The sequence below is a fragment of the Pleurodeles waltl genome, chromosome 3_1 (genome assembly GCF_031143425.1).
Source record: "Pleurodeles waltl isolate 20211129_DDA chromosome 3_1, aPleWal1.hap1.20221129, whole genome shotgun sequence".
Classification (NCBI taxonomy): domain Eukaryota; kingdom Metazoa; phylum Chordata; class Amphibia; order Caudata; family Salamandridae; genus Pleurodeles; species Pleurodeles waltl.
Window position 1 is genome coordinate 835319353 of NC_090440.1, and position 20418 is coordinate 835339770.

The 20418-nt window shown below is 41.5% G+C and overlaps 1 protein-coding gene across 1 annotated transcript in view; it reads left to right on the plus strand.

Moving 5' to 3' along the window:
* Positions 1 to 4614: 4614 nt before the first annotated feature.
* OTOG (otogelin) overlaps positions 4615 to 20418 on the plus strand; it is a 956473-nt gene continuing 940669 nt past the window's right edge. Inside the window, exons 1-2 of the mRNA XM_069221482.1 lie at positions 4615 to 4710; positions 8507 to 8597. Coding sequence (XP_069077583.1) covers positions 4615 to 4710; positions 8507 to 8597 — 187 coding nt within the window. The remainder of the gene's footprint in view (positions 4711 to 8506; positions 8598 to 20418) is intronic.

Sequence of the window (20418 nt, forward strand, 5' to 3'; positions counted from 1 at the left end):
TTGGGTGAAATTTTCATTTTCAAAAACTCATCCACTTTATAGTAAGCTTTCGTTACTTCAGGAGATGGTGCATCAGTTGCCGTATCTTTCGGCGGCTCACTTGTTGGCCAATCTACACGCCTTTTGCATTCAATCCACAAGTCTGCTGGAACAACTGTCTCTAAGAGTGTATTCAAACCCTCCCACAAGCATTTTGCAAGTTTTACAAACCTGTCTGTCTGCTGATACCATTCTACTGGTTTCTCCATCAGCCTGAGATAATCATTTGTAAATGACAAAATGTCACTTCTACTCCAGTGGACATGTACAAAATTCCTTCCTGGAATATTTCCCATTGGTAAAACTTTCATTGCCTCCTTATTCTGAGGTGCCTCTGCAGAAGAAGTATTGTGACCTTTTTTCAGCTTATCACTTTTCTTCACCCATCTGCCTTCCCATTTGTCTAATGATCTCCATATCTGGATACCTTAAAGCATGGGTACTCGCAAACATTTTCCCAGGGGCCAAAACGTTTGGTCTGTGACGTGCCTGGGGGCTGCATTGATGCCAGGGCAGTGGCGGTTGGGTGGGGTGGCTGGGGGATTGGTGGCAAGGTAGGTGTAGGAGATGCAAATTATATACATCTAGTGGCTGAAATAAACAAGTGGGAAACCAGAAAACCTGGAACTAATCCCGGCTTACCCACTTTTCCAAATTGTGTTATCCTAGGCAATAGTTTAGTCTCACTTTCCCTCCTTTTTCTGCATTGTCACATTTAAGATGATCTCGAAATACATGATTCATAGTGTGTGCTGCACAAAACCTGCTGCTATGTTTGATTTATTAAAGAGTAATGTTCTTCATGTATGATAGGAACCCAGGCCACCCATAAAGCACACATTCCAAATTACTTGTCTCTTTAATTTACTATTGGTGGTGTTCTCTGGGTAAGGGAAATAATGAATGTTTCCAAATTTATGTTTTAAAATTTATGTTTGAAAACTATCACTTTTAAATGGATGCATCTCAATGCACTGATAAAATAAATTGTACTTAGGTGAAAAGGTTCTGCATGTTAACTAAATACACTTTTTTAATTTTGAAGAGGCTGTCTTAGTTTTACACTTGTGTTGCAAGATGTCTTTAAAAAGGAAGGCGTTTCTAAAGTTAAGTGCAGGAGTCCCTAGTTACTTCCTTTCTTTAAGACCAATTGAGCTTGAAATAAATGATTGTGCGTGTATTTTATATTTTCATTGTTAGTGCAGAGTCGAGCAAAAAGCTGCGAGTGCTCCTGTTGGTCAAAGGGCTGCATGTAAAGGTCAGAGGGGCCGCATGAGGCCCGCGAGACGTACTTTGAGTATCCATGCAATAAAGCAACTCTCTATGGTTCCTTTTCATCCCTGCAGATCTCATGCGTTCGAAGTCTTTTGTCTCAGAATCTAACCTGTTGCTTCTTTTCAAACATTTCATTTTTGAAAGGTCTATCCTGTATTCATCTGCTTTCTCTGGCAAGTTTTGGTGTATCTCATCCACTTCCTCTGTGATTCTCGGGAACAAATAACGCAATTCTGCTTCTGTGTAGAACTCTAGCCGATTTACAGATTTTGTTACCTCAACAAGTTCACCCGCTTCCAATGAAAGCCTAGTGCAGTTGATATCATTCCCTCCACTAGAACCATCTTGGGGAGTATTCAGCTGATCTAACTATTCGGTTAATTTCTGAGCTGTCAAACTGTGGAATGAAATATTATTAGGCTGAGCGCCTGGTAACTGTTTAAACCATACATTACTTGTCTCAAATTCTCTAAAATTCTATAAATGAAATGTTCCCTTTTCAGGAAATGCTAGTCTCCCTTCCTTCTCTGTGATTTTGCACCAATGTTTTAACCAAAGGCATGCTCCGGTACCTTTCTCCCCAATTACGATATCTGCCGGATTACCTTCTGGCGGGCAAACTTCTCCTACCCTAGCTGGAATATATTAATCTCCACTAAGAGGGCTTTTTAAAGCTTTGAAAAACTTCATTTTCACAAATGTATTTAAAAAATCAATAATCAGGAAGTGACTTTTAATTCCACAATCCTCTTCGTCTACCTTCTCAAACAATTGTGCTACACGGATGTCCACCAATCCATGCGCGCCCCTTCTCACTAACCCACCTATCCCAGTGCGGCTTCGATGACATTACACACCACGGCTGACAAAATCTTGCGGCTTGTCCTTCTAAACTCAAAAACATTCAGAACTAATGCAAAATTATTGTGAGTACCTCAACAAAAAACACTAAAACTAATCCGTCTGTTTACTAAAGGTAGGGGAAACACAATAGCTTCAGGAACCTGACAGATTTTCACTGATGGCTTTCGCTCTAACACCTATTCTTTCTTCCTCAGTTACCCAGATTTGCAAGGAAAATTCAACCCACAAATTTTACTCTCAACTGATCAATAGATTCTGCCCTGGTTCACATAGGACTCGCCAAATCGCAGTTGAAAAGACATTACATTCAACTCAACTCACAAACTGGACTTGCCAACCACACCTGATTGGCCTATTAAACAGACAAATTACAACAAAAACCAAGTGTCTCAATACACTTTTCAATATACTCTGGAGTCTTAGGCCTTGCAGGGCCTGTATACCAAAAACCACACAGAAAATTTTTGAGCACCAAGCACCACACACATATGAAGTTCGCCAACTTCCCTACTCTCACACTGTGGAGTATGCAAACTCCTTCTCCAACATCATTTGGAGTATGCAAACTCCCTAAACCATCGCAAACAACTCAATTCACCTGCGATTTGCAAAAGCTGTGCAAGTGCATAATCTACTTCATTGAACCTGTCAATAGACTGCTGAGAACACTCCCCACAAACAAAGGCAAACTCCAAGGACCAGGGAAAGTCACCTTAGACATTTAGGAACATATCTTTTCCATATTCTACATCATTAAATCAAGAAAATCTCTAACAAAAATCAAACTAGCAACTATAAAATTTAAAGAGACATAGCCATCAAGCTCTGCTACCAAAACTGTGAGCACGCCCTTGGCTTATCTATTTTGTTATAATAATAGTAAGCGGACACATCCCTAAGGTCGATGGACCTTTTGACTCATTTAAATTTATATAGGAGCTAATTATAAGGCACAACAGTATCAAACAATACAAATCATTAGAGAATCAGTAAAGAATGCACCATGACCCATTTGGCAACGAATAACCACACCTTTTAGTATCAATTAAAATGTTTATTTCCCTATATTAACATTGCTAAGGTCACAAAAATTAGTCTCACTACTAAATGATACCAGTATAGAAACATCAGAGGTTGCCCAAACCTTCTAAAGAATCTCAATTTAAACAAAGCAATAAGAACTATTATTTCAATAACGAAATAACTAATCAATAGCAGCAATATTTGTGTAATAACATGCATTTGTTCAGCACTACAAAACTGCAGCAGTATCAAAACAGTAGCAGTTGGTACCTGAAAAACAAAAGACAAACAACAATGCACAGAACATCCTTATCACCTATGCCTAGGGAATCAACAAAACAGCTTGAGCTTCATCAGGGGGTCAGCAGTATCAGCATCAGGACAGGAGCAGGGAAAGGGGGAAGGTTTAGAATGTGGACTATAAGATCACTAAACCATCACCTCATTAGCTCAGCCAAAGAAAAGCAAAGTAAACTCTGAAAATAATTAAGTACCAGAACTTCAGTAGACAGTCTGGCAAAGCACAAAGTGACAGATCACCATGAGCATCCGAAAATAAGTCCTACTAAACTCTTAACGCACAGTTGATGAATTAGAATTGTCACACATTTGCTATGGCCAGAAACATCAAGCGAAGAAAAAACATCCAAGTACAAGAACATTAGATATCTGCAATGTACTAAGAAAGATACAACTAAATATTGGCAATGTGATGATTGGGTCTTCTCAATTTGCGTAAGTCCAAACTATACTAAATGTATCATCCCGCTCTTCCTTATGTCCATGTTCAATAGACTCTTTTGTTCAGCATGTCCCTAATACGCTGCTAGGCAGTGGTTACAGAGACTGTGGCATAAGATATCACATCATCGGAAGAAAAACATGAGTTAGAAACATAACTTCAGACAAATATGCCATTCAATCAATGGAACCTGTTATACAGCGGATGTGACATCACACAAATGTTAAATTTGCTAGAACATTAGCAGTTAGTGAACTTCTTGCTATGCCTTGTCTGTTTGAGGCCTAGCAGAAACAAGAAATGCTCATATTATTTCAGCTATTACTTTGACAGAGAAATGCTTTTAAAGAAACATGATTCTCAATACAACGTTAGTACATTATTTATGAAAGTGCGTATGCAGGCCTTGCACTCGATGGAGGCCAATAAAGAAGGCACATTATGGCCCTCATTAGGACCTTGGCAGCAAATGCTGCCTACCGTCACAGCGACGGCCGCCAACATACCAATGCCGTGGCTACCGACCCTCTATGCCATTATGACCGTAGCCGGAATTCCACCAGAAGGCTGGTGGAATTCCAGCCACGTACATGTCGGCGGACGGCGGTAAGGTGGGGCTGCTGCCAGCAGCAGTGCCACACCAGCAAACACCGCCTACTGTATCATGTTCCATGATATGGCCTGGGGGTGAGTTGCTGGCAGGTGCTGCTCCTGGCAACAGTACTGCGTCCCGTCTCGTCTACTGTCAGAGGACCCTCTGCAAGCAGGTAAGTTGGGTTCTCCAACAGGAGAGGGGGTGGGGGTGTTATGTGCGTGTGTGGGGGGATGTGTGACTGTGTGTGAACGAATGCATGCGTGTATAATGTGTGTGTGCATGAGTGGTGGTGTGTGTACATGCATTTTGTGTCATGTGCTTGCATGTGTGCCAGGATATATGTTCGTGAGTGTTGCTGTGAGTGTGTTTGAATGTATGCATGCGTGGGTGAATGTATGTATGCGTGTGTGTATGGGTGTGTATGTATGTGCATTTATGTGTGTATATTTGTGGGGTCAGGAGTGGGAGGGTGGGGGAGGACTCTGGAGAGGGGGGCGGGGTAGACCCCTATCAGTGCCAGGAAAGGAATTCCCTGGCACTGATAGTGCCTACCGCTATGGTTTCCGTGGCAGTACAGTAACCACGGAAACCACAGTGGTGGGCGGGGTAAAACCCAATGGGCGGCCATGTTACCGCCGTGGCAGTCGGTGTGTTGACTTGGCGGTTTGGCTTTGGCCAAACTGCCAATGTCATAACAGTGGAGGAAGGTACTGCCAGCCTGTTGGCTGTAATACCTTCACTATAGCACCGACCGCTGGGGTCGTAATGACCCCGTATGTGTCACATGTTAATTTCAACGTTAATAGTTTAGTTTAGTTTTATGCATTTATAGAGCACGTAGCTACCCTAGGGCATCCCAGCGCTAAAGGTACAGGAAGATCCAGGAAAACATGAAAAGGCACACTAGTGACTAAAGAGTATGGTTTTCAATTTCTTCCTAAAAAGAGATTCAGAAGGTTCATGGCGAAGCTCAGGAGGTAAGGCATTCCAAAGATGGGCAGCCTTGATAGTGAAGGAGTTTCCACCCCATGATCTATGGACGCGGGGTATATAAATCTGCTGGGCTAGAGAAGATCTGAGGTGTCTCCGAGGGGCGTGAATGGAAATGTGTTTCCTGAGAAAAAAAGGTCCTTTTTTGTGTAAGGCTCTGTGAATGATGCTTATGGATTTAAAATGTATGCGCTGTTTGATCGGCAGCCAGTGGAGAGCCACAAGAGACGGCTTGGCAGATAGATATCTAGGGCAGTTCGTAAGGAGCCTAGCTGCTGCGTTCTGTACAATCTGCAGCTTCCTTATTACGTATTCCGGGGAGCTGAGATAGAGGGAGTTCCCATAGTCCAGGCGGGAAAGAATCAGTGCCTGGACCAGGATCCTTCTGGACAAAGCAGGAAGAAGATTGAGAATCTTCCTCAGCGATCTAATAAGACCAAAACAGACTGAGGACATTTTCTTAGCTTGTAATTCCATCGTGAGACGGGAGTCCAATACAAAACCTGTCCTTTAGGGGGAGGGAGACTGGTGAAGGCCTCTGAGTAACATGATAAAGGGGAGGCAGGCGAACCATTACCTAAAATGAGTACTTCAGATTTGCCGTCATTAAATTTGAGTTTGGATTGAATCATCTAGTCGCCTATATCCCTCATACAGCCAGATAAATTGACGGAGGGAGACTTCGCAGTACCGGAGAGAGAAACCACTAATTGAGTATCATCAGCGTAGGTGACCACTGAAAGATTGTAAGGAGCAACTACTTTAGCCAAGGAAGATAAGTAGATATTAAAGAGAGTTGGACTTAAGGAGGACCCCTGAGGGACTCCACAAGCTGAAGGAACGACATCTGACAAGAAAGAACGGTCCAGAACTTGAAAGGTTCTTCCTGTGAGAAAGGAAGACAACCAAGAGAGCGCAGGGCCTCCATGGCCTATCTTGCGGAGTCTGTTGCAAAGAAGAGAGTGGTCAAACCGTGTCAAAAGCTGCGCTAAGATCCAGGAGGATAATGGCTACATGTCCTCCCTGGTTTAATAGTTGACGGGCAGATTCGTTCACCGTTAGAAGCGCAGACTCAGTACTGTGTTGTACTCTAAAACCCATTTGGGTGGGGTGAAGGAGCATATTACTTTCCAGATAGCTCATCAGTTGTAGATTTATATGCTTCTCGAATATCTTGGCTAGAATGGGGAGAAGAGCAATGGGTCTGTAGTTATCCAGGACTGAGGGGTCAAGTTTAGGCTTTTTAAGAAGGGGTTTTACAATAGCGTGTTTAAGCGATTGGGGGAGGAGGCCCGAGATAAGGGAAGTATTAAGAATTCTCGTCAAAGGGGAAATGACAATATCTGTGGATTTTATAAGAATGGACGGAGGGGCAGGGTCCAAAGGGGAGCCAGAATTAATAGCACTGAGTAATTTAAGGGTTAGCACATCTGTGAGAGGTAAGAACGTAGTTAGTGAGGGTCCAGCCAGTAGGGGATTCACTGCCAGCTCATCAGATGACTTCTGGGGGGAGGACAACAAGAAATCAGCATAGATCTTCTTAATCTTGTCCTGGAAATGAGCTGCTAGAGAGTTGCTATGAGTAACAAAAGCTTCGATCGGGGAGGCTGGCATAGGAATAGTAGTAAGCTCTTTAAAGATCTGGAATATTTATTTCTGAGAATTGGAAGGGTCCTCTATTCTCCTGCTATAGTAGCTGGTTTGAGCTGCCTTAATGTTCTGATGATAATTTCTAATGGCTTGGTTGTACTTTTCTTTGGCTGAAGAGCTATAGTCCTTTCTCCAAATTCTTTCTAATTTTTTACAGTTAGTTCTAAGTTCTAATAGTAAGGGAGAGTACCATGGCTTAGATTTGAGGTGGGGTTTTTGTAATCTTAATTTAGTGGGCAGTGCTAGATCCAGAGTGGTAGAGATCCAGCTATCGAAATGTTCAGGAGTATTCAAGGGAGAGTCACAGCTGAACCTGGTGGAAGCACAAAGTGCGGTATGCCAAAGATTAGGTAACAATTTTGACCAAGTGCGACTCGAGGTGGTTAGCTTAGGTTGAGGGTCTCTGGGGAAATCATAGGGAAAGTTAAATGAGAGGAGAAAATGATCAGTCCATAGTAGAGGCAATGATGAAGAGATGGCAAAATCTGAGATATTGCTAAAAAGCAGATCCAGAGTATGGCCTTTCACGTGAGTAGGACCGACAAAAAATTGGGTCATGTCTAACGCATTAAAGGAGGCCAGCAGGGTTTTTGCCAAAGGGCAATCAGGATTATCGAAATGAATAATAAAATCCCCGAGTACAGTTAGATTTGGGGTCTTACCTATGAGGCCAGCCACAGCCTCAGGTAGTGCTTCTAAAAAAGAGGCACAAGGGCCAGGTGGGCGATAAAGAAGAATTCCAAAGAAGGTAAAGGTGGCTGATAGATATAGGGAAAAGGTCATACATCTCATATGTCAAAAGCAAATGCAAGAATATATGAAAATAAGTGTAAAGGTTGATTTCAGTGCTCACAGGTGTATGAATTCAGACATTCCTGGAATGGTTTCAGTGAGGCAAGGACACTATCAATCCACTCCTGGCCCATGTGGCTTCATTTTTTCAGATAATTTTCTCTTGCCTCCTGGTTGAGGGCGGTCTGTTACAGAGGCTACTCAGATGGTATTCAAAGTAAGTAAGAACAAAGAAAGTCAAGTATGGAGTTGTTTGCCTATTGTGCATGATGTCTTTCAATATTCACCTCCACCTGTGCTACAGAAAGCTGTAGGTTCAGCATTATTCTATTGCTGTTATAAACTCTTTTGCATGTGAACTTAGAAAAGGTTTCTGAAATTTTTATCTTTAATGAAAATGTTATATGTTGAAAATAGTGTCACTGATTTAAAAAACAAATCTAGGCAGTTGTCCTATTTGCTTAATGCATATTTAATCCATGCAAGGTTCCAGATAATATTGGTTTGACAAGGTGTTTTCTGTTGTTTTCCTAAAGGAGTTAGAAACACCACTCTTTTTGTCGTCACCTGTTCAAAACTACACACGGGAGAGAAGGAAATTACATAAAGAAAAATGTTTACCATCCGGTAAGTTATTTATTTCAGTATTTCTTTCACCATGCAATATTTGCCATTACCATTGACTCCGTTTCAAGCAATACAATAATAACTAGAATAATAAAAATAGTTTATTGTGCGTGTCTGATAGAATATAAAGTGGATTATAGTTATAAAGATGTTTATTAAGTGCTGCTATAAAATAGTGCTTCATTGCACTAATTAACCCTTTTAGAGAGGCAGAACAACTGCAAGTGAAACCACTGTAATATGCATAGCTTGCACAATGTACCACCGGGAGCACAAATTTTAATTCAAGTCACTGCTGGAGGCCATCAGGTTCTGAGATTGATATTGTTTACAAAATGTATGAACTAAATCAACTGCTTTTTTTTTTATGTAGTACTATGTATTGAACAATGGGATACTAGACAGTAATGAATTAAAAAAACATTTTGTGTGTTTTTAGGTATTTCTATTGTTTATTCATTGCGCTGGTGGAAGGCTTAGATTTCTGTGGATATGTTCTGTTGTTAAATTAATCAGGACCCATATTGTCATGGTGCATGAACTGACTGCTTCAGTGTAAGGGCACAAGAACAGGGAGAGGGCGTGAATTATTAGCACTATTCTCATGGGGCCAGTAGTTAAGCAAGAGAATCATAAGGAATCTCTCAAAAACGGGAAGTGTCCGGTAACCCATTTACCACACACTAGCACTTCTTGTTCAGGCAGAAGGTTGTAGTCATGTTTCAATACTCTGTTAAAATCTCTTTAGTAGACTTGAACCCTTCTTCTTTTACTGACATTCTCTCTTTTAATGTTGAGGCATCTCATTCATGGGAACCTAGTTAAAACCCTTTCAGCGCCTGTTCTTTTGAAATACTTTTTTTGTTACTATGAACTCTATGCTATGCTTCTAAGCATATGACTTTTGGTGGCCTTAAAGTCTGAATCAACTGCCTTGATCTCTCTGACACTTCTTTGCCTTGTGATTCTTGTTCTCACCCAATTGGCACAGAATCCTATGCATTTCACCAGTTGTTTTATTGACCATGTAGTCATTTCTTTTGAACAATTAACTGTACTTGACCCAATTCCAATAGCCTTGACACATCATTATGGAAGCTGCTTTTTATTGTTTCTTTTTTTTTAATTCTGCCAATCCTTATTCTGGATCCTACTTTTCATCTATGTCTATAGATTATGAGCTCCAAATCACTGCTCATGGCATGTTGACCACTATCACTATTATCTATTTCTTTTTAGAAAATGGTAAGATGAGGCTGTCAACAATTATTATTTCTGTCTTGGAGCCTATTTATTTGCTCACACCATTTTGTTCACAACATACACAACCTTCAGCTTTTTTGGTAAACTTCTGACCACCAAGTATCATTGTGAAACCTGAGTATGAAAATGGCTTACTGCTCCTGAAGCTCATCTAAAAATCTCTGCCTTCAGGCACTAAATACTGGAAGGAATGTATTGTGCCAACTCTGTCACTAATGCTGCAGCCATAAAACATAGCTGAGGAACTTATCAGTTTATCATGTAGTAGGTCCACTAGTCAGCTTCTGCAAACATCTATCAATCTATCCTTAAATGTTGAATTGAAAAATAGCTAATATTCTCCTTCTTTTGATTCTGCTACTAGCTAGAGGAGTGCCCCTTTTTGAATTCCCGTAATAGCTCTCCTAAAACATATTGGAATTTATCCTCTTAATTCATTTAGTTACATTATTTCTCCGTACCATTAAATCTGGCTCCCGTTAGGATCCATGTCCTTCTCATGATCTTGCTTTAGCTCTTGATGTAGTCGGTTCAGTTGTTACAGATCTTTGCAGCTGTTCTATTTTTCAGCTTCAGTTTCCTCATCAATAACACTGGTCCTTGTGATGTCTGTTCTCTACAATTGACCAGCTGACAGTTTTGATTAATATGTGTCCAATTTCTCTTTCACCCTTGTCATCTAGGTTTTTGAAAATCATATCAATAGGAAACTTTCCCCATCTATTAAATTAGACAATATTTTTGATCCAGTTTAGTCTGGTTTACATTTGCACTACACTTTGAATTCTGCATTGCTGGCAATGTTGGACGAGCTCAGGATGACATGGAACAGGTGCCATGGCCAATCTGGTTCTCTTGGATCTCTCTGTAGCTTTCAACACTCTATCACACTCCTTTCCTCCAAATCCACTTGCCAGGCCTTTCATCCATGCCACTATTTTAGCACTGTGGAAGTCTCTTCTAGTGGACAGCTCTCAAGCAGTTCATCTTCCTCTTTTCTCTGTTGATTTTAAGCCTAATTTGAATGTGGGGTCATCACCTAGCTTAACCCTTTTTAATACTTACATTGCCCCTTGAGGATGTCTTTTTCTGTCTAATGGCCAATTGCTCATGCCTTATGCTGACAACACTCAAACTTTTGCCTGTTTTTATAAATTGGCCAATTGATGTAAACCTGCTTCTTTAAGCTTAGCTCTGAAAAAGTAGTGACTAATTTATCCATATTTTTAAGAAATAATTCCCTTGCTCATCTCTCCCCCCTCTGACTTCAAGAAAACGGTTGTTCTATTCATCATTCTTTCAGTGGGTTAGCAGCATATTTTTATATTGAGGGCTTCCTTTTAATCATGTATCCATTCATCAAATTTTTACAAAGTTCTAATCCCTGTCTTCTTTTTCGGCATTCACCATTGTTCTTCCATAACTCAACACCTTATCAATCTCCATTGGCCTCTAGATAGCAAGATTTTGATTTTCAAAGGGCCCATGTTTTTGCCACATGTGACACATACGGGATCATTACATAATATGTATCTTCAAGAAGGCGTGACTATTTACTCACTGACTTGGTTCTTGCGGTTTACAAATACCAAGCTGTATTTGGAAATCCTGGGTTATTAGGTGCTTGTTTTCTTCTTTGGCAGCTAAATATTGGAACCTGCTTACCTTTCATCTTTCCCGTCAGTCAGATCAACCCTTTTCTGCAATGGTCTACTCTCATGTGTCTTTCATTTCTGACAGTGCTAGTGTTAGGCCACATCTCAGGGCAATTTTAAGCTTAATAAATATTAATCACTTCAAACATTAGAGTTCTTACTTTAAAGGTCAAGTCTGGTCTCAGGATTTTAGAGGGCATTTATCTAGGGAACGCGTTGGAAGGTGACTTTCCTGGTCATTTAGATGCTTGACTGAGGCCTAGTAGTCCACCTGGTGACTAGAGGTTATAGCCTGTGACCTGGTGGAGGATGGCCACCGTGTATGGTGATGCTAGCCAGGTGGGCAAGCCAACACCATGTTTGATATGCCCACTTGGCAAAGATTTCTGTTTTCAGGAAACAAACTCCCAGAACTGGAGTTTGTTTCTTGAAAATGTGAAATAAAAACAGTAATCCCGATGTGTGGGGTACTTTCCCTCTTTGTATGAGCACCACACTACATTTGCCATTTGAGACCACCATGCATGGATGGATAGGGCAACTGAATGATGTTCCCCATGTTCATCTTGGTTGGGTGGCAGGGCAGCCATCAGGTCAAGGGTTCATGCCAGCTAAGCCATCCAATAGTACAAGAAAGAATAAAGTGAAACATACAATGAACATACAATAAAAAGATATTTGAAGGGTTGAATGCATGAAGTTGCGTGTCATGTCACGTTAATGCGCCTGGGTGGACTTATTGTTAGACGAGAGAAATTACAAGCTATGAGTGATGTATTCTGAAACTGTCAAATGTCTCTTACCTCAGCGTGATTTATTACAAATGCAATTGGAAACGTTCAACACGTTTGTGATTTTGGGATGGAATTTGTGTGACATCAATGCACTAGTTTAGCTATATGTTAATGAGCCTAAATAGATAATAGAATTTGTTATGAAAATAAACTCATTTTAAATTAGAATTAAAGGGACGTTTCATGCTGATGTTTTGGACAATTTCATTTAAGGTTATGGGATAATTTCCTTGGTTCCAGAGAGGAAAATTACCCTCCTGTGTCTGTTACGTTATGACTTAAATGGGGATTCAATTTCTTATTTCTTATTTCTTATTTTATTAATTGCTCTTTAAATGATTTAAATGGTTAACGTAGCCTGTTATTTGAACCTGCATAACCCGTGACGCTTGAATAGTAGTTCTGCAGCTTGAATTAGTAAAATCTTACTAGCCCTAAGCTTTTTGGAATGGCCCAGGTTCACTCAGTAGGTCATGAAGTACCATAAATATTACATCAGTACGTCTTCCGAATTCCCTGTAAAACGTCTGGCATTTTAGCCATCCGCCCTGGAATTGGGTGCTGTAAAAAAAAATATTTGAGTAAAAATATTCTTGGGGAGAATTCCAAAGGAATGTAGGATTAGGAGATGTACCAACTACAGAATCTCTCTGTGCTATTCGGGGTAGATCGTTTCGGTTCATTAGTTTGAAGGTTCAGCACCTGTCTTTGTTTTAAATCTCTGTGATATCAAACAAAACAGGACCGAAGCAAAGCTACACTAACCCTAATGATATTTATTAGCACCCACCATTCATGATATCAAGTATTAGTATTCTAGACTATCCAGTCAGAACAGCCAGCGAAGGTCTCTAGAGATATACCCTAGTGAAAGCAAGTCTCTGGCACACTTGGAATGTCAACAGCCATACAGGGTGGAGCTATGCAGCCCATTTCAGTAACTGATATGGACTTTCCATGTTATTTTGCCTCCCAGCCCTTCCCAGTCCTCTGGTATGAAGAGTTAGACCAGTACGAAGATATTTTACTGATATTAATGCTCATGTGAATTCGATTTTTTGCTTCTGCCCTCTTCTACATAAGGATCTCTAACTTAATCATGCAGAATGGAAAAACGTTCAAAAAATGTAGAATATTGATACCGCCCAAACTTGTTTCTAACCGCAAATTTGCCTGTAAAGTTGTGGATAAGTTCCAAAAGTTTTCCTCTCTGAGAAATGGATGTCTTGCATTGATGAGTTAATTACTTTTCGCTTCACAACCATTTGTACATTTGCACACTTTTATTCTATATGTGGAAACAATGCTCTTTAACTCAACTACTTTAATACTTGACTTTTTTGAACATCAACTGGATAAGACGTCTGTGAAATGAAGAAATAATTGTATTTTGAGTTAATCCAGTTACCAAAATATGCAGTAACAGAAGAGCGGAAAAATAGACATCTCACTCGTTAGCTACCGAACTTCACTCCAGAAAAGGGCATCAATGTCAAACATACATTACTTTAAATATAGTAGTTAAGTAATATATTGAGTGCATACACATTTTAACAGTCCCTTCGTTTTTACATATTACATTTATTCGTGAGCACCCATTATCTCTCACTTAGGCAAGTTTGATTCATGTAAACGTAGTGTCAAATGTCTGCTAAGGGGATGGTACATACTTACACAATTTTTTATATTATAAAACTATGTAGTAGTACTGCATCACAAACATGATTAAACTACATTCGTAATACGGTCATTTCATATTCTAAAATGGAAATGTTGCGCATGTTAATCCCATCAAAAGCTGGTGCCAGTGTTAAAGTTAAGTTGTAGAAACATTGTACATTTTATATTAACTTTCTGGAAATACATTAAGAAACGTCATGCGTTCTACATTCCTGTATTTATTCCGTACTCTTTTAATGATTAACTTCAGCCATAAATATATCATTGAAAATAGGAAATTTACTGTTATAAAAGTTGCAATATGCTTGCAACGTTTTCTGGCTGTACCTGTCTTCTGAAACAGCAAAATATTTCAATGTTGGGAATACAAGGCCATTGCGGGTGCCCCTTGCAGAAAAAAAAAAACACACAGGTTTTTTAAAATAAATTGTCAAAGTACGTGAATTATCTGCAAATACATTTCTAACATATCTTGAAATTGTTGAAGATTATACAGTTTTATGAGCATTCCTTTTTCATTGATCCTATTTTATCACATTAAACACCTTGCCTAGTGCATACAAATAAATTATTTGTTACAGTTTCATAGACAGTGGTCCCCAAACCATTATTTATCCAGCAACATGAGGAACAAAACATAAATACACTTTGTATATGATTGAACTAAAGTCAAGATACATATAGGTTTTGCTGATTGTGTAAAATGCGATGAGAATGTTTTGCTCGGTTGCATACGTTTCAATGACTGGTCACCTTACACGTTCTGCATGTTTTGTATCTGTGCTGTATTTACAGTGAACTTCATACCCTGCAAATTGATAAGGTGTATGCCATAACCTAATAGAAAACATATATATATTCATGCTTATATAGAGAGTAAAATAAATATTGCGAGAAAGTCATAAACATATGTGGAAGGCGGTAGACAAGCAAATAGAAATTGTAGACTCTGCAATGTCAATGGAATGTTCGCTACCGTTTACTGCTGGCACTAAGTTTTTCATATGATGTGCCTCATTGCCTAGACTTATTGCAACTTCTCTTAGTTGCCTTCACTTTACTTTAACAAAGACACTGATGTCTCTTGAGGATCGGTCTTGGCACGACTAGAAATGATTCTTGTGTTGGCAGCACAAACTGCCCCTGCCATCGTGCCAAGTATCCAGTGTATGATGCACCTGCTGTCACAGCTGTTAAGGAAAAGGCATTGCGCGAACAGTAAGGAGACGCTTCTAGATAAATGGATTGTGAATAGTAAAAAGAAGGTAGAATGACCCTGGGAAAAGGAATTGAGAAACAGTGATCAAGTGGAAGAGATAGATACCAGATACAAAATAGCTGGAAAGAGATAGAGATAAATAAATACAAAAGAGAGAAACCAGAACAAGATTAGAGATTATGACCAGAGACAGAGGTAGAGAAAAAAGAGGTAGAGCATGAGGAGCAAGAGTTGCAGAGATTAAGGATTGCCAACAAGGCATGGAGATAGAAAGGAAGAGAACATGAAGTACCAAAAGAAAAAGAAGGAAAGGGAGAGAGCTGAAGCAATGAAATTAGAGAGAAAGAGACCAGAAGTAGAAACAAACCAAGGACACAATTATTGGAGTGAACTAGAGAGACACTGAATAGATTCTTGGAGAGAGAGAGGGAGATAGATAGATAGATAGATAGATAGATAGATAGATAGATAGATAGATAGATAGATAGATAGATAGACGTGCAATAAAGCAGCTTCACATAATTGCAGAACCTTGGCCAAAAGTTTATTCTTCTCAGAATTGCATGTAGGGAGGGCCATTTGACTGAATCAAAGGTCTTCTCAAAGTCCAGCTGTAATAAAGCCATCTGATTGGAGCCCAGGTGAGCCAGTATGATGTTTAGCCTTCTGGTGCAAGGCCTGGTGCCCCTAGTTGGTATGAAACTGTTTTGGTGCATATGTAGCAGAGATCTCACCTGAGTATCCAATCAGTTAGCCAGAGCCTTCACCATCAGTTAAGCTTCTATGTTCATTAAGATCGAACTATATAATACACAGTCCCTAAGTGGTCTGTTTGGTTTGAGAGGGACTACCACTGTAGCTCCCTGGACATCAAGAGGAAAGACAGTGCCGGTCTCAGCTCTTTCGATCACCACAAGAAGGTGTGGTATTAAAGTGGGTGCAAACATTTAAAAGCAGTCTAGTAGAATCTGCTTGTTCCAGGCGCTTTCCCAAGTTGTACTTCATGCAATGCTATAACCAATTTGTTTTCTGATACAGGCCTATCCAGTTCTGCCCTACCATCCTAGGAAAGCCTTAGGACGACTAGGTCTGCTGCTATGGGATTCTGTTGTTCAGCTCTACTTGGAGGGATCAAACTGTACAGCTTCTTTTAATATTGTGCAACCGTTTCATCTTTAACCATGGTGTCATATAGATCAGTTTCCCGGTTTTGCCCCCAAGTTCGTACTCCCTGTTTTGGGACTCACGGACAACTGCTCTTGCCCTCCCAAGTAGTTTCTGTTCATGTGCTTCCCTGGCCACCTCAAGGCAACGTTTCACCAATGAGTTTTTTTTTTTTTGTAGAGGTGGCATTCCAATTGCCCAATCTGTCTTTTCTAAGGCTGTAATCTTTTTTTCATTCCCCTTCCTTCTACCCACAATATATACTAATGTTTGCCCTCTGAGGACCGCTTTCATGGCCTCCACATAGTAAGGGAGACATCCAGAGTTGTATTAACTTTGTAATAGAAGTATATCTCCCCCTGTATGAATTTTCGGAACCTACCATACTTCAAGCACCCAACCTGAGGGTTCCAGTGGAAGCCAGGCCTACACGTCGCTGTTCCCAAGGTGAAATTCATGGCAGAGTGGTCAGACAGGACCCTCGGGTGGATTTTATCCCCAGATACTCCTAGGATGTCAACTGAGAGAAGGAACAGATGATCTCTTCTTGAATAAGATTTGTGGGAGTGAGAAGAGTGCATGTATTCACACACATCTGGATTCCTTACTCTTCAAATGTCACTGAGCCCAACCATTGAGCTGTGAATGCATAATATCATTGAAGTTGTTCCCCACTATAAGTCTCCCCTCTGGAACTGAAGCTGTAAGTTTTGTCAGGCCAGACATATAAGACGTCTGTAGGGTAGGAGGGACATATACCGATATCGCTGTCCATGTCTTCCCAAATAGGGAACCTGTGACCATGACATACTGTCCCAAAACAACTCGGGTATCCTCTGTACCATGAGTAGGAATGTATCATCTAGAAGGATAGCCACTCCCCTGGAACCTCTTGCAAACCCTTCTTGATACACTTGGTTAAACCCATGGCAGACCGGAAGGGGGCACCTGCTACCATACAAATGTGTTCCCTGTAGGAGGAGGACTGCTGGCAACAGTTTATGCAACTGCCAAATGATCGCTGTCCTTTTCACTTCATCCAGCAACCTGTTTATGTTCCAAGATACTACTTTATAGTGTATAGCATTATCTCCTTTAGTCATGGTGGTCCATCTGTCTTATGTACACGGAGTCTTCGGCATGTTCCCATTCTGTGGTGGTGTGGGTCAACAAAAAACAAAACTAACCTGAGTATTCCCAAATATCTCCATAACTGCCCCCACTCCCAACACTTCGACAATGGATGCATCTGTTGCCCTAGAAGCAGGCAAAGCCATTGAGGAGAGAAACCTAAACTAGTACAACGTTGGAGTTATAGATCACAGGGGATAGCGTTCCCTGCACTACCCTCAATAGCAAGGTTCTATGTGTTCCACCTTTTGCAGCTCATAGAGAAGGAGCTTGTAGAGCAATGGAGGGAATAAGGGAAGACCATATCCACTGCACCCACTGTTAGAAACGAGGTCTTTGGTTGGCAGTCAGGTTACCCCCTGTCCAAGCAAGGACCCTCACTCAGGTCAGAGGAAAGGAGAATCACACTCAGTTAACCCCCGTTCACCCACTTGGTAGCTTGGCATGACCAGGTAGGCTTAACTTCAGAGACGAGGTGTAAAGTATTTGTACCAACAACACAGTAATATAGTAAAAACACCACAAAATGACTCAACACAAGTTTAGAAAAATAACCAATATTTATCTAAACAAAACAAGATCAAAACAACAAAAACCTGATATACACATGTCAAGTTAGAAACCCAAAATTAGTTGATGTGGTGTTGACACGGCATTGTGACGGTCGTTCCCAACAATCCGACTCTAACAGCGCCGGGCACGGAGTCACGCAGACCCCCAGGTACAGTACCTTAGTAAAGTGTGAAAACAAGCCGGTGCGCGAAATGCAGGATCACGTCGTCACTGGATCCAAGGCGGTGTTGGTTCCGGTGCTGCCGGGCGAAGGAGCTGAGGCATCACAAAAAAGTGTTGGGTCCTTGCAGCAGAGCCTTGGAGGTGAGGCGGCGTTGGTGCGCAGTGTTGAATCTGAGCACTTCGGGTGGAGTCAATATCTGGCGGTCACGACGTAGTACGACGACTTCCACGGAGTCACGGACTTCAGCGGGGCTGCAGTGGTGTCGGGCCCGCGAGGGTTGTCGCATTCCAGCAAGGACCACGGAGTTGGGTGCAGGTGGCGTTACAGGATTCAGCAGCGGCGTCGGTCTGAAGTCATCCGAAGCCGTTTTTCTTGGATTTTCACCAGCTTCTCCTTTCAAGGGCTTAGGACTGGATAGGGCACAACTTGTCAGGGCAGGAGTCTCAGCAGAGAGTCCAGGTGCTGGTGGGGGAAGTCTTTGATTGCCCTGAGACCTCAGAACATGGGGCAAGCTCAGTCCAAGCCTTTGGAGATTCTTCTCAAGCAGGAATATATCACAAAGTCCAGTCTTTGTCCCCTTTCACAGGCAGAAGCAGCAACTGCAGGATAGCTCCACAAAGCACAGTCACAGGCAGAGCAACACTTCTCTTCAGCTCTTCTCCTAGGCAGAGGTTCCTCTTGATTCCAGAAGTGATCTAATTTTCAGGGGTCTTGGGGGCTCTTCTTATACCCCTTTCTGACTTTGAAGTATACGTACTTCAAAGAAAGTCTCTCTTGTTTGTAAGATCCTGCCTTGCCCAGGCCAGGCCCCAGGCACACAACAGGGGGTCGGAGACTGCATTGTGTGAGTGCAGGCACAGCCCTTTCATGTGCAAGTGACCACTCCTCCCCTCCCTCCTAGCACAGATGACTCATCTGGATATGCAGGCTACACCCCAGCTCCCTTTGTATCACTGTCTTGAGAGAGGTGCAAACAGCCAAACTGTCAAACTGACCCATACAGGGAATCCACAAACGAGCAGAGTCATAGAATAGTTTAAGCAGAAAATGCCTACTTTCTAAAAGTGGCACTTTCAAACACACAATCTAAAAACAAACTTCACTAAAAAATGTATTTTTCAATTGTGAGTTTAGAGACTCAAAACTCAATATTTCTATAGGTTCCCTAAGGGAATATGCACTTTAATAATATTTAAAAGCAGCCCCCATGTTAACCTATGAGAGAGATAGGCCTTGCAACAGTGAAAACCGAATTTGGCAGTATGTCACTGTTAGGACATGTAAAACACATACGTACATGTCCCACCTTTTACACACACTGCACCCTGCCCATGGGACTACCTAGGGCCTACCTTAGGGGTGCCTCACATATGAAAAAGGGACGTTTTAGGCCTGGCAAGTGGGTACACTTGCCAAGTCGAATTGTCAGTTTAAAACTGCACTCACAGACACTGCAGTGGCAGGTTTGAGACATGTTTACAGGGCTACTAATGTGGGTGGCACAACCAGTGCTGCAGGCCCTCTAGTAGCATTTGATTTACAGGCCCTGGGCAACTCTAGTGCACTGTACTAGGGACTTACTAGTAAATCAAATATGCCAATCAGGGAAAGCCAATTACACATTCATTTTACGTAGGAGCACTTGCACTTTAGCACTGGATAGCAGTGGTAAAATGCTTAGAGTGACAAAAACAGCAAAAACAGAGTCCAGCATACATCATCAACCTGGGAAACAGAGGCAAAAAGTGAGGGGAGACCACGCCAAGGATGCCAAGTCTAACATGTGTCCCCCCCCCAGCTGAAAGTGTAGAGCAACTACCCAACCTCATGGGAGTTCTCATCACTAAGGCGGAAGAATCTGGACAGACCATCAGCATTGGCGTGTTCTGTGCCAGGGTGGTGTTCCACCGTAAATTCCATCCCCTGTAGGGAAATGGACCACCTCAACAGTTTTGGATTCTCACCCCTCATCTGCATTAACCATCTCAGGGGTCTGTGGTCCGTCTGAACCTGAAGTGAGTCCCAAACAAGTAGGGTCTAAGCTTCTTCAGCGCCCAGACCACAGCAAAAGCTTCACGCTCTATCGCACTCCACCTACGTTCCCTGGGGAGTAACCTGCTAATAAAGGCTACAGGTTGATCTAGGCCCTCTTTGTTAAGCTGTGAGAGTACTGCTCCTA